Raw genomic sequence first — 15,831 nt, forward strand, 5'->3', positions numbered from 1 at the left:
TTATTCAACATGATCTTAATAATAGAAATGACAAACTGTATAAAACATACAAATTTTTCTTTTACCAACAAAAAATAATATCCTTCTCTTAATCAATTCATTTTTACAATTAACTAAATCAGCAGTTTGCCACTTACAAATGTTTGTGTATGGGCAAAACAACCTAAGCTAACTACCCTGTATAAAACTCCTATAAACCCCACCAGTAACATTACTTTTACCAAATCATATAAATTCTATCCCCACAATAAACTTAACTAGTTACAAAAAAGAAGGAAAATATCTTGGCACACTTCTGAACTGCTACCCCTGAAGAAACGTTATAACTGGCCAGTGTTCAACAGAAAATCCCAAAGAGGATGGCAATAGATAATCACTTTATAGTACAACATCAATTCTGAGGAAAACAGTACACTACTTCTGAGCTGTGGTTGCCTGACTGACGTATCTGAAGACTCCGGTGAAGACATCAATTGAAGATACTGATAGGGTATAACAACATAAATTGACAACACTACCTGACTAGCATATCAAACAGATTTTCAAAGAATAGTGTCAATAGGCAATCACAACATAATACAATCTACCTTCTTAGTTGTGGAATCAGTAGAAACGATTAGCGGTGTTAGAATTTATTGATATACAGTTGTGATCTCTCAAGATCAATATCGTAAATCAATCCACAATATATAAGAAAACCTCTGTGTACATTACAGATAATCTTTAGAGATGGATTCTCTAAACTAATGTATGTTCGTTGGTCCTATACTTTGGTAACAACAACTTCCTTCATTAATGTAACACCACAGTTTTATTTAGGCCGTTAGTGTTGAAAAGAGTAGGCAACCTGTACGCGTACGTTATATGCAACAAAATTAATCTGACAACGACACATTGGATAAATAGTTTTTTTTTTTCTTTTCAGAAGATGTCCAGCTCTGTCTCAATTCAACACCCAAATAAAAACTCACAACATTGTGATTCCAAGTCGGCAAATCACAAATTCACAAATTACTGCCCTACTTATAACTTCCGCTCAAATAAATGCCAATATACTCGTAGATACTAGTGGGACTCTCAGTGCATAGACGCACAAAATATTACGTACCTGAGTATTGCAATCTGTAAGTCATGTTTGCTTACGATAAAACAATCCTATGTCTGTGCCCTGTATTTGAAGAGAATTAATATAAAAAGGTATTTCTTTAGATAATAAAAGAAATCGTTATTTCCATCAGATTGTTAAATCAACATTAAAGAAAATTAACTACACAAAAACGCCTATTTGCGATCAGCTGATCTGATAGACAAATGACTACTGTTTGTGTATTTTTCGATGTGATAAAATATATCTTTTCTACCAGAGGCAGTTAACCCCTCTGACAGCTTAAACTTTATATTTTAACTGTCAAAATTCAATCTTATGCTTTTCTTTTCACTTTAGAGAAAAACGTTACTAAATATTTCTCTTCAGAAGTATTTGTATTGTTATTTCTGCATTTAAAATGCTCAGAGACATTGACACAAGAATATAAGTGGTATTAACTAGCTACACAATAAGTTCGGACAGCAGTGGAACTTTGATTTTAATTTAACGATGAACGTTAATTTATTGTCCTTGAGGAACGTTACACAATATTTCAGTCTTTTATGTTTCAACAATTTCAGTTGTTATATAATCTTTTGCTGGAAAAGATTAAAAAAACACTATTTTCAGGATTGAATAATAAATCAAAAATAAAGAAAAACAAATCACTAAGCTCCACCGCCACTTTTGTCCATGTATGAAATAATGTACAAGACTCTACCTTTTCAGGGATTGGACATTCGCAGTTACTAACCCTTTTTAAAATATCTTTTTCCAGCAATGTAGAATAAGAACTTTTTTTAGTATGTCTGGTAATTGTTCACTTTACATACTATCCAATAGTAATGTCATCACCCTAAGTGCTCACAGTTATTGAACTCGCAATTGCTTATTTCAATATGAAATGGGAAGAACAACTATTACAATAGTATAAATTCTTTAAGTGACATGACCAGAATTTAATCACACAATCGTTTACACTCTCCACATGGGTTAGTAGTCACAACTGCCAACAAATATACCATACATATACCGACACCTATCATCAAAATAAATCAATATACGACAGAGGCTTCACATACGCTTGCCATCACTTTCTCATCAATTGATAGGTTCGCGTATTTTACAATATACACTCCTGGAAATTGAAATAAGAACACCGTGAATTCATTGTCCCAGGAAGGGGAAACTTTATTGACACATTCCTGGGGTCAGATACATCACATGATCACACTGACAGAACCACAGGCACATAGACACAGGCAACAGAGCATGCACAATGTCGGCACTAGTACAGTGTATATCCACCTTTCGCAGCAATGCAGGCTGCTATTCTCCCATGGAGACGATCGTAGAGATGCTGGATGTAGTCCTGTGGAACGGCTTGCCATGCCATTTCCACCTGGCGCCTCAGTTGGACCAGCGTTCGTGCTGGACGTGCAGACCGCGTGAGACGACGCTTCATCCAGTCCCAAACATGCTCAATGGGGGACAGATCCGAAGATCTTGCTGGCCAGGGTAGTTGACTTACACCTTCTAGAGCACGTTGGATGGCACGGGATACATGCGGACGTGCATTGTCCTGTTGGAACAGCAAGTTCCCTTGCCGGTCTAGGAATGGTAGAACGATGGGTTCGATGACGGTTTGGATGTAGCGTGCACTATTCAGTGTCCCCTCGACGATCACCAGTGGTGTACGGCCAGTGTAGGAAATCGCTCCCCACACCATGATGCCGGGTGTTGGCCCTGTGTGCCTCGGTCGTATGCAGTCCTGATTGTGGCGCTCACCTGCACGGCGCCAAACACGCATACGACCATCATTGGCACCAAGGCAGAAGCGACTCTCATCGCTGAAGACGACACGTCTCCATTCGTCCCTCCATTCACGCCTGTCGCGACACCACTGGAGGCGGGCTGCACGATGTTGGGGCGTGAGCGGAAGACGGCCTAACGGTGTGCGGGACCGTAGCCCAGCTTCATGGAGACGGTGGCGAATGGTCCTCGCCGATACCCCAGGAGCAACAGTGTCCCTAATTTGCTGGGAAGTGGCGGTGCGGTCCCATACGGCACTGCGTAGGATCCTACGGTCTTGGCGTGCATCCGTGCGTCGCTGCGGTCCGGTCCCAGGTCGACGGGCACGTGCACCTTCCGCCGACCACTGGCGACAACATCGATGTACTGTGGAGACCTCACGCCCCACGTGTTGAGCAATTCGGCGGTACGTCCACCCGGCCTCCCGCATGCCCACTATACGCCCTCGCTCAAAGTCCGTCAACTGCACATACGGTTCACGTCCACGCTGTCGCGGCATGCTACCAGTGTTAAAGACTGCGATGGAGCTCCGTATGCCACGGCAAACTGGCTGACACTGACGGCGGCGGTGCACAAATGCTGCGCAGCTAGCGCCATTCGACGGCCAACACCGCGGTTCCTGGTGTGTCCGCTGTGCCGTGCGTGTGATCATTGCTTGTACAGCCCTCTCGCAGTGTCCGGAGCAAGTATGGTGGGTCTGACACACCGGTGTCAATGTGTTCTTTTTTCCATTTCCAGGAGTGTAGAACTACCACCCCGAAGACGACGAAAATTCAACCAAAACCACCTGCATCACTTTTCAACCCAAACAAAATTTATTCTGAAATTAACTTCAGATACTACACTGAACCTCTGTTCAACTTTCTAGGACAGCTCAGTCCTTACATTATAAACCATTTGGAAGCATCTAGCTTCAAAACTTCCCATTTCATTCTACATAAGAACAATCTCCGACCGTGAATTATTCCCTTTCTTACAACGAACTTAGTATGGTTGTTCACTCACCTTAAGTGAAAACAGACTTATCTTCTTAAGAATTATACGAAAACATGAGCCTTACGTGATGACAAATTTCAAACTTTCCAATCAGGATAGAATCCAATATTATCTTGCTAATTTTCCTTTCTTTACGTATCGATGTAAATATGTAAGTCAGATCATAAATTCTCCTCCTGCAGGATATAATATTAATTAAGCGTCAAACGCCGAACTAGGTGCCCTAACTACGAACAAACGACGAACTCTGTGTCTACTTCAGACCTACTTCGGACATACTACTAAAATTCTTATTCTTTTACATCATTGTTGTTTTAAATGATTAACTCTTATTTGGCTTTCTGTATTCTTTTTTCTTTAGACGCCAGATCGCTATTTTACCGCAAAGCCCACCACTTTATCGTGCGCTCTGTAACATATAACAGAATTCCTTTTAACAAATAAAATTGACATATTTATTATCCAACTACTTTGCATATTTTGAGCCTACGTACATATTGTGCTAATAAAATATGAGCGAATTTTTACTCAGGGACAGCACAGAGCCCCTACCAAAGTAAATGATCACATACATCAATAATATTGCGTGTTATAACCTTTTATTAATCTTTGCTTGTGTATATTCTTCAATATGATCTAAATGATAGAAATGACAAACTGTGTCTAACATACAAATTTTTCTTTTACCTAAAAAAAAAGGAATCATATCCTTCTCTTAATTAATTCTTCTTTACAATTAATTAAATCAGGAGTTTGCCACTTCCAAATGTTTTTGTATGGGTAAAACAACCTAAGCTAACCAGCCTGTATAAAACTCCCATAAACCCCACCAGTAACATTACTTTTACCAAATTATATAAATGCTATCCCCACAATAAACTTAACTAGTTACAAAAACAAAAGAAAATATCTTGGCACATATTATCCACAGCATGCCTTGTTGCATTAATGAACTAAATTTCATTAGCCCACAGAAAATTCTTCTCTTTCTGATAAGTTCTAGGCTTTCTACCTTCTACTTGATATTTTCGCATTTTTATCTTCTTTTTCTCATTACACTTGTACTTAATTGACACTAAATCAACACTATTATTTTAAGACTACTCCTTTTCACAAATAATATCACATCATTAACCATCTGTTTCCTTATTCTATCATTACTCTAATCATCAAATAATTCAGGGTTAAAGTATTCTTCACCTCCTTCATCATTAATTTGAACATAGTTTACGCCAACATCATAATATTCCCTGATATCCCTTATGTGGTATTTACCTCTTACTTTACCATTTTTTACGTTTTGTAATACAACTGTCGTCGTATGGGGTATGTCTACAATTTTATATGGCCCATCATATAAATAAAAAAAATTCTTTATCTTTTTATCACTTTTGCAGCTTTTAAAGTGATTGCGGAGCAACACTATGTCACCTATCCTCCATCTGATCAACCTGTTAACCAGAGGAACACATTATCTCTTCGATTCTCGTTCACTAATATCTTAATAATTTCCTGATCCACCTTATTAGGAGGGAATTGCATTTTACTCAATACTTTGTGTCCTACTACCAATTCCTTCTACCAATTCACTAGGAGCAAATCCTGTACTACTATGAGGTAAATCATTAATAACTCACTCAAAATCCTTTAAAAACATCAGCCACAAAGTATGTTTCTGTGAACAATAAGTTCTGGCTAAACGTCCTAACTCCTTCGTTATTCTCTCACTAGGATTTCTTGCGGCCAAAAATATGCAATTAATTGATGGTAAATGTTATTGCTCCATTATCAGATATTAACCTTCTCAGTTTACCCACCATCTTAAAATAGTTGTTCTCAAATAATCTATTTATAGTCCTACTGTTTGCCTTCTTAACAGGGTATAATTTTACGAACTTGGACCATAAATCTAGAATTACAATTACATATGTAACACCCCCTACTCCACATGGTAATGGTCTGAACACATTTATCACTGTAATTTCATTTACTGCCTTTTGAACAATGGGATAAATTGGAACTCGCCCTTCCCTAACAGTATATTTAGGTCGTTGACAAGTTCAACAATATAATAATTCTTTACAAGTCAATTTGTTTAGATTTTTGCTATAATAGGAATTACGCATGTGATTGATGCATTTTGTAACACCAAAATGACCACATGAGGTGGCGGTCAGATGACTTAGGTTAGTGGAGGTAGCCCAAGTGACCTATCTTCCCGCCATTTTTCCTCGGTTAGTAGAGGTGTGATGCATTATCCTGTTGGAATTTGAACTTCATGTCAGTTTTCTGGGAGAGGGGAGGGGAGGGAGCATGGCACTTTCCCGCCAAAATTCAAACTTCCTGCTAAAATCCGCCTCTTGGGTGACATCACAGGCGCCATCTTGGATGATGTCATGTGCTGTTGCCAAGCATACCCACAGCCATCTTGGATGACGTCATCGCCGCCATCTTGGATACATCCAGCAACAATGGAAAGTGGAGCCATATCTGTCTTGCTCCAATACTCTGATGGTATCCCCATCGAATTTTACAAAAGTTTTAACTCTTTGTTAGCTTCCACATGGACAACCATCGCACAAGAGTAGATGTCCCCAACAACAGTAGTCGCTAACACCTTTCTAGAGGACATCATTATACCTGTTGATGAACTGCACAGGCAATCTAGCATCGATGATTATCAACTAATCACCTTGCTGATCAGCGATATTAAAATATTTACATAGCTGCTGGTATCGCGACTCAAGAATGTTGCACGTTACGTCATCTCCAGTGACCAGACGTCCCTAGGAGGCGAGAACAATATCCATATGGCTCTTTGCCATTATCGATACATGAGAGCATTTCCTCATCACCAATGTCTCCCTGGTTTTATATCTGGACTTTAGCTACTACTTCGATCGTGCAGACTACTGTTTCCATGCAGTTCTTCAACATATGAGTTTCCCAGCAGCTTTATTACGGTAATTTTGCACCTTTTGAGCGGTGCGACCTCCAGAATCATGTACAACGGCCGCCTCACGCTGCCCCTGATCATAGATCGATACGGTAAACTGCTTCCTTTCCACAACTTTATATGCTTTCGTTTTGGAACCCCTGCTCCAGGGACTGCGCCAACGTTTAGAAGGTGTGACGTTGCATGGACACCGTTTCTGTTAAATGGCTTATGCAGACGACCTTGTTCTTCATCTGTGCAGTGGGGATGAAGTTCGAGCAGCCCTGATATGGGTGGCGACTTACGGCGAAGCATGGGGCAGCTGCCTCAACATGTCAAAATCCAAGGTCTTGCTCATTGGTGAGGGCCTACAGAGAGAAGCGTCGCCCCCTTAGCGTCACCGTCATGGTTCGATGTCTTGGCATTCAATTCACAGCCGATCTCCGTCGATCAACGGCTATTAACGGTAGGCATTTGCTACAGACCATCAGATCTAGCCTTGCAGATCACCAGCTACGAGCCGTCGACATTATCCAAGGCGCCCAATATGTGAACATCTATCATACCTCCCATATATCACCTGTGACTCACTCTCCTGGTCCGACGTCTGTTGAAGGCGTTGGGCTCCTTTGTCAGCGTAGGGATGTGATTCAAAGTGCAGTTTCTTACATTTATCGTGAGTGAAAAGTGCTTGATTGTCATAGAATTGTTAGGGCGGGACTTTGGTGTGACGGGTGCTGCAGTTTTTTCCATGTGGGTAACTGTAGTGGCGTGGGAATAGGGGAAGTAAATAAGACTCATCAGTGGTTTTATAGGATATGTAGTAGAGATAGGAAGATTCTAGAACAGGAGGGGAAAATTGCCGCCCTTCAGGCTAAGTTAGAAAAGCCCAGGGGAAATCTTGACAGGCTAAGGAGGGAGAAGGGCAAAGAGAGGTGCGAAGTGGCAACAGGCAACAGGAGGAACAGGCCTCGAACTTTGTCTGACAGCTTCGTGGTGAATGTGGAAAATAGATTTGACCTGTTGCTTCAGTTAGAAGCCGGTGAGCCACAAGCAGTTGCAAGTGTAGACAGGGCACAACAAACTTTCAGCAGCAAATTGAAAAGCAAGAATGTAGAGAAATCAGTAAAGAGTAAGAAAGTGTTGTTGTTAGGTAGTTCCCATGGAAGAGGTGCTGGCCAACTTTTGCAGGATGATCTAGGATCAGAATACCTAGTGCTGGTCTGGAGCAGGTGACCGAGGATTTAGGATCACTTGGCAAATGTTTCACTAAGGAAGACACCGTGGTTATAGTGGCTGGGGCAGGTAAAAGTGTTGACAAAGATCCTGGGCACTGTATAGAGTATAACCTGGCAAAGATTGCATCAGCATCGAAGCATACTAGTGTTGAGTTCGTATCTGTTCTTGGCCGCCTTGACCGACCTCATTTGAACTCTTCTGTCAAGAGAGTTAATTTGGAGTTGGAACGGCTGCTTATGTCGGGTGCAGGGTCGCTCATTGGTGCGGTTCCTGTTGATTCTCTCAATAGGTGGAATTATACTAGGTACAGCCTTCACCTCAACAGGAAAGGGAAGGGTAAATTGGCTGGGAAAATAGCATGAAAGTTAAAGGGGGGAGGCACCGTCATGAGTGATACAATACCAGTGGTTATAGGGTTCAAAAAAGACCCTTTTTAGAGTAGGGAGGACAGAAAGAAATAAAATTTTAAGAGAGGTTAGGACTGAGAGAAACCATAGTTTGAGAAAGAAACCAAAAAACATAATTCACGCTTATTACATCCCCATAAACAACTATTGGTTACGAATTTTCAACAATATTTCAACTCTGCCCAATTTTAACTCGGTCAATGTGAAATGTCAGCTATCTTTATTACATCAAAATATTCGAGGACTGAGAAATAAAATTAATGAATTAATTATCTGCACAGATGAATTAGAGTCCTCAAACCCAGCTGATATAATCTGCCTCTCTGAACATCATGTGACCACTGGTATGGAACCTTTAAGTGTTACATGGTTTGGATTAGCATCTCAGTTTTGTAGAGCAGAAATGGAGAGAGGAGGAGTTGCTACATTCATCAGGAACTGTCATAAATTTAAGAACATAGAGATTCATAAATTTTGCTTAGCACAACATATGGAATCATGTGCAACAGAAGTAGAATTTCACAAAAAAGCCTTTATAATATTGAGTGTATATTGAGCACTTGCAGGTAACTTTAATCTGTTCATAAACCACCTTGAAGCTGTACTGGCCAATTTAACAACCAAAAATAAAGAAATAGCGGTTGCTGGTGATTTCAATGTAGATTTCCTTAAAGACTCTCCCAATAAGAACTTATTTTAGAAACACTAACATTCAACTTAATTCCCACTGCAAAGTTCCCCACTAGGGTAGCCAATTGCTCACAAACATCCATTGATAATATCTTTATAGAAAAGTCCAATGAACAAAATTATATTCCAGAACCAATAGTCAATATCCTCTCATACCATGGCATGCAGTTCCTTCTGTTAAAGGTTATTACTGAATGGGATATAAAATCTGTTAAATCTGAGCTCAAGAGGGTAATCAATAAGCCAAACATTGATTATTTTAGGACACTCCTCAGAGGCATTCACTGGACTAATGTTTACAGTGCTCATGGATGAATTAATAATATAACACTTTTGCTAATAAAATGCTTACCTTATTTGAACACTGTTTTCCCCCAAAACTAACCAAAGTTAGAGCAAAGTCTACAAATAAGCCATGGATTACTCAAGGAATAGGGGTATCTTGTAAAACAAAAAGAAAACTGTATGTGTCAATCAGAAACAGTTCTGATATGATGCTATAGCACATTACAAGAAATACTGCAAAATATCAAATACTGTAATACGAACATCAAAGAAAATATATTACAAGGAAAAGATAGTCATATATGAAAACAAAATAAAGACAATATGGGATAGAGTGAAGGAGGAGACTGGTAGCACCAGACATGAAGAGGGACAAATAGCATTAAGAGTAAATGATACATTGGTGACAGATGTGTATAGTGTTGCAGAACTTTTTGACAAACATTTTATAACTGTTACTGAAAAGATGGGGTTGTCAGGTTCTGTAGATGCTGCTATGGAATACCTCAGACCAGACATTTCTAGTAGCTTCCATAATATGAATTTGACCCTTACTACCCTGGCAGTAATAATGTCCATCATAAATCTTCAAAATCAAAAACATCTAGTGGGTATGATGAAACTTCAACAAAGTTAATTAAAGAATGCAATTCTGAGTTACGTAACGTATTAAGCTATCTGTGTAGCCAGTCGTTTATTAGTGGAAGATGCTGAAGTTAATCCTCTTTTTAAGAAGGGAGATAAAGAAATAGCATCAAATTTCTGTCCAAATTCACTTTTGCCAGCATTATAAAAAACTTTAGAAAAAGTAATGTACAATCTGCTTTATAACCACCTTATGTCAAATAACATACTTTCAAAGTCGCAATTCGGATTTCTAAAGGATTCTGACATTGAGAAGGCTATCTACACTTACAGTGAAAATGTGCTTAATTCATTAGACAAAAACTGCAGGCAACTGGTATATTTTGTGATTTGTCAAAGGCATTTGACTGTGTAAATCACAATACCCTTTCAAGTAAATTAGAATATTATGGTGTAACAAGAAATGCTGCAAAACAGTTCAAATCTTATATCTCTGGCAGGAAACAAAGGGTGTTATTAGGAAAGAGACTTGTATTAAGCTATCAGGCATCATCAAACTGGGAACTAATTACATGTGGGGTCCCTCAAGGTTACATTTTAGGGCCCTTACTTTTTCTTGTGTATATCAATGACCTTTCGTTAGTAACATTACCAGATGCCAAGATCGTTCTGTTTGCCGATGATACAAACATTGCAATAAATAGCAAATCAAGTGTAGTCTTCGAAAGATCGGTTGATAAAATATTTTTGAACATTAATCACTGGTTCCTAGCCAATTCTTTGTCACTAAACTTTGAAAAAACACACTAAATGCAATTCAGAATTGAAATGAAATATCGTGTGGCTAGGGCCTCCCGTCAGGTAGACCGTTCGCCTGGTGCAGGTCTTCCGATTTGACGCCACTTCGGCGACCTGCACGTCGATGGAAGGGGTGTCCCACGAGTATATGCCTAACATACGATGACAAGCAGGTAGAAAATGTGGATAGTGTTAAATTCTTGGGATTACAGCTTGATAATAAATTCAATTGGAAGGAGCACACCACAGAACTGCTGAAGCGTCTTAACAAATCTCTATTTGCAATGCGAACTGTGTCAGACATAGGGGATACAAAAATGAAAAAGCTGGCATACTATGCTTAGTTTCATCCCATAATGTCATATGGGCTAATTTTTTGGAATAATTCATCACCAATCTAAAATTTTCCAGGTACAAAAACGTACAGTAAGAGATATATGTGGTGTGAACTAAAGAATATCCTGCAGAAGCCTGTTTAGGGAACTATGGATACTAACTACTGCTTCCCAATACATTTATTCCCTAATGAAAATTGTCATTAAAAATATATCACTTTTTCAAACCAACAGATCAATTCATGGAATCAATACCAGAAGTAAGAATAATCTTCACAAGGATTTAAAGTCACTTATTCTTGTACAAAATGGTGTGCGTTATTGAGGAAAACACATTTTCAGTAACTTGCCAGCAGCCATAAAAAGCTTAACAACCAATCTAAAGGATTTATTGGTGGCCAACTCCTTCTACTCCATTGATGTATTTATCAGTAGAACCAACTATATATATATATATATACTCCTGGATATTGAAATAAGAACACCGTGAATTCATTGTCCCAGGAAGGGGAAACTTTATTGACACATTCCTGGGGTCAGATACATCACATCATCACACTGACAGAACCACAGGCACATAGACACAGGCAACAGAGCATGCACAATGTCGGCACTAGTACAGTGTATATCCACCTTTCGCAGCAATGCAGGCTGCTATTCTCCCATGGAGACGAACATAGAGATGCTGGATGTAGTCCTGTGGAACGGCTTGCCATGCCATTTCCACCTGGCGCCTCAGTTGGACCAGCGTTCGTGCTGGACGTGCAGACCGCGTGAGACGACGCTTCATCCAGTCCCAAACATGCTCAATGGGGGACAGATCCGAAGATCTTGCTGGCCAGGGTAGTTGACTTACACCTTCTAGAGCACGTTGGGTGGCACGGGATACATGCGGACGTGCATTGTCCTGTTGGAACAGCAAGTTCCCTTGCCGGTCTAGGAATGGTAGAACGATGGGTTCGATGACGGTTTGGATGTACCGTGCACTATTCAGTGTCCCCTCGACGATCACCAGTGGTGTACGGCCAGTGTAGGAAATAGCTCCCCACACCATGATGCCGGGTGTTGGCCCTGTGTGCCTCGGTCGTATGCAGTCCTGATTGTGGCGCTCACCTGCACGGCGCCAAACACGCATACGACCATCATTGGCACCAAGGCAGAAGCGACTCTCATCGCTGAAGACGACACGTCTCCATTCGTCCCTCCATTCACGCCTGTCGCGACACCACTGGAGGCGGGCTGCACGATGTTGGGGCGTGAGCGGAAGACGGCCTAACGGTGTGCGGGACCGTAGCCCAGCTTCATGGAGACGGTTGTGAATGGTCCTCGCCGATACCCCAGGAGCAACAGTGTCCCTAATTTGCTGGGAAGTGGCGGTGCGGTCCCCTACGGCACTGCGTAGGATCCTACGGTCTTGGCGTGCATCCGTGCGTCGCTGCGGTCCGGTCCCAGGTCGACGGGCACGTGCACCTTCCGCCGACCACTGGCGACAACATCGATGTACTGTGGAGACCTCACGCCCCACGTGTTGAGCAATTCGGCGGTACGTCCACCCGGCCTCCCGCATGCCCACTATACGCCCTCGCTCAAAGTCCGTCAACTGCACATACGGTTCACGTCCACGCTGTCGCGGCATGCTACCAGTGTTAAAGACTGCGATGGAGCTCCGTATGCCACGGCAAACTGGCTGACACTGACGGCGGCGGTGCACAAATGCTGCGCAGCTAGCGCCATTCGACGGCCAACACCGCGGTTCCTGGTGTGTCCGCTGTGCCGTGCGTGTGATCATTGCTTGTACAGCCCTGTCGCAGTGTCCGGAGCAAGTATGGTGGGTCTGACACACCGGTGTCAATGTGTTCTTTTTTCCATTTCCAGGAGTGTATATATATATAGCTTTTGCACCATTTCAGTGCAGTAATGTGTTCACTGTAAATAAGTGTGTGTGTGTAAGTACAATTTAACTTCTGCACCATTTCAGTGCAGTATTGTGTTAATTGTAAATAAGTAATCTAGTAGTTCTATTACATGTTGTTTATTACCTCATAAATAAATAAAAACTTTTTTGTTTTAAATTCAGTGCATTAGTGTTCGTAAAACGATTCTTCCATATAATGTTCATTAAAAAAATGACGATCATTCCACTTGCGATCTGTAAAAGTACATTAGCTTATTTGTTTCAGTTGTAAATATTTGTCATGTATTATTGTTTTTCTGACATGTTCTACATCCTGGCGGACCACCTCACTACGGATCAATTGGAAGGAAAGTAAATCTAATCCAATCTAATCAGTATGACTCGCTTGCACTCCCTAGTGACCGTGCTGGGGTGGGACCAATACATGTGCCGACCAGACTCACAGTGCTGTACATAAGCTCCCAACTCTGACATCGTTGCTCACAGAGCCTCACTGGACTCCTATTCCAAGATTTTGCGCCGGTATCTTTGTTTGCCCCAGTTTTGGTCTCGAGCATCCCATCCCCGTTTTATCACATCAACCAGTCTTTAGCACTTAAACGGCATTTTTCAAAATGTTCAAATGCGTGTGAAATCTTATGACACTTAACCGCTAAGGTCATCAGTCCCTAAGCTTACACACTACTTAACCTAAATTAGCCTAAGGACAAACACACACACCCATGCCCGAGGGAGGACTCGAACCTACGCCGGGACCAGCCGCACAGACGGCTTTTTCAGACGAAAACTGTTTACCAGGTGCCGTTCGCCCCACCCCATTGAAATTATCCCCATTATGTGCGGCGGCACACATTTGAAACGGTCCACGCCCTCTTTCTCGAAGCCGACGTCCAGTCAGCGTGGTATATCAAAGTGAATGGCAAATACTTAACCGATATCGGCTGCATCGCATCCATCTAGCCGACTCGCCCCACTGCACCTGCTGTGTAGTGGAAGACTAAGACGACCACTGGTTCCACTGCGGTCCATCGTCTGATATCTGGACACTTGCGCGGCGTGTTTTGGCGTTTCTTAAGCGCCAAACACCCGCTCAGATCGACATCCACACACCTCTACTCCCGGAGGGGACTTTTTACCCCACCACCAAAATTCAATGTGTGAACTGGATCTGTGACCACACGATCCGTTATCTTTTTAATTCTAGCTGTAATTCAGTGCTAGGATATTGGAATTAATCTCAATGAACGACACCGCGTAGTAACACATAACCCACAATACCAGCAACACTAATTTCTTAGGGATCACCTTCAATGACCCGCCGATGTCTGGTCAGATGAATATAAGGTAATATCAACAGCTGCAGAAAATGGTGTAACTGGAGTAGGATTCGTTATGAATAGGAACGTAGGGCAGAGAGTGTATTACTGCGAAGAGTTCAGTGATAGGATTGTTCTCACCAGAATCGAATCGACAGCAAACCAACACCAACAACTATAGTTCAGGTACACTTGCCGTCGTCGCAAGCTGAAGATGAAGAGATAGGGGAAGTATATTAGGGCACTAAAAGGGTAATACAGTACGTAAAGGGAGAAGAAAAAATAGACATGGGGAACTGGTTGGTTGATTTGGGATAGGAAACCAAACAGCGAGGTCAACGGTCATGGAGGATTGGAACACAGTTATAGAGGTTGGAAAAGAAGAAAAAGTTGCGGGAGAATACGGGCTTGGGACGAGGAATGAGAAAGGAGAAAGAATAATTGAGTTCTGTAATAAATTTGAGCCAATACTAGCGACTACTCTGTTCAAGAATCACAAGAGGAGAAGGTACACTTGGGAAAGGCCAGGTGATACGAGAAGATTTCGGTTAGATTACATCATGGTCAGACAGAGATTCCGAAATCAGATCTTGGATTGTAAGGCGTAGCCAGGAGCAGACATAGACTCAGATCACAATATAGTAGTGATGAAGAGTAGGCTGAACTTTAAGAGATTAGTCAGGAAGAATCAGTACATAAAGTAGTGGGATACGGAAGTAATAAGGAATGGTGACATACGCTTGAAGTTCTTTAAGGCTATAAGTACAACAATAAGGAATAGCTCAGTGACAGTGCAGTTGAAGAGGAATGGACATCTCTAAAAAGGACAATCACAGAAGTTGGAAAGAAAAACAAAGGTACAAAGAATTTAACTGCGAAGAAACTGTAAGTAACATAAAAAATACTTCAGTTGATCAATGGAAGAAGGAAGTACATCAATAAACAGGGAAATCCAGGGATACAGAAATACAAATCAGTGAGGAATGAACCAAAGACGGAATGGCTGCATGAAAAATATGAAGAAATCGAAAAAGAAAAGATTGTCGGTAGAACTGATTCAGCGTATAGGAAAGTCAAAATAAGCTTCGGTGAAATTAAAAGGAAGAGTGGTCAGATTAAGAGTGTAACGGAATTCCACTGTTAAATGCAGAGGAGAGAGCGGATAAATGGAATGAGTACATTAAAGGCCTCAATTAGGGAGACGATACGTCTGATGCGATAAAAAAAATAAACAAATAAATAAAAAAACAGGAGTCGATTTAGAAGAAATGGGGGATGCAATATTAGAAACTGAATTTAAAAAACCTTTGAAGGATTTAAGGCCAAATAAGGCAGAATGCATAGACAACATTCCATCAGAATTTCCAAAATCATTGGTGGAAGTGGCAACTAAACAATGTGCACATTGATGAGTAGAACATATGAGTATGG

At 41.2% G+C, this 15,831-nt stretch overlaps 1 protein-coding gene across 1 annotated transcript in view; it reads right to left on the bottom strand.

The window, feature by feature from the left end:
- LOC126124780 (estradiol 17-beta-dehydrogenase 2-like) overlaps positions 1-1,133 on the bottom strand; it is a 96,743-nt gene extending 95,610 nt beyond the window's left edge. Inside the window, exon 1 of the mRNA XM_049915126.1 lies at positions 1,109-1,133. Coding sequence (XP_049771083.1) covers positions 1,109-1,133 — 25 coding nt within the window. The remainder of the gene's footprint in view (positions 1-1,108) is intronic.
- Between the last annotated feature and the right edge of the window lie 14,698 nt (positions 1,134-15,831).

Source organism: Schistocerca cancellata, unplaced genomic scaffold (assembly GCF_023864275.1).
Source record: "Schistocerca cancellata isolate TAMUIC-IGC-003103 unplaced genomic scaffold, iqSchCanc2.1 HiC_scaffold_426, whole genome shotgun sequence".
Lineage (NCBI taxonomy): Eukaryota > Metazoa > Arthropoda > Insecta > Orthoptera > Acrididae > Schistocerca > Schistocerca cancellata.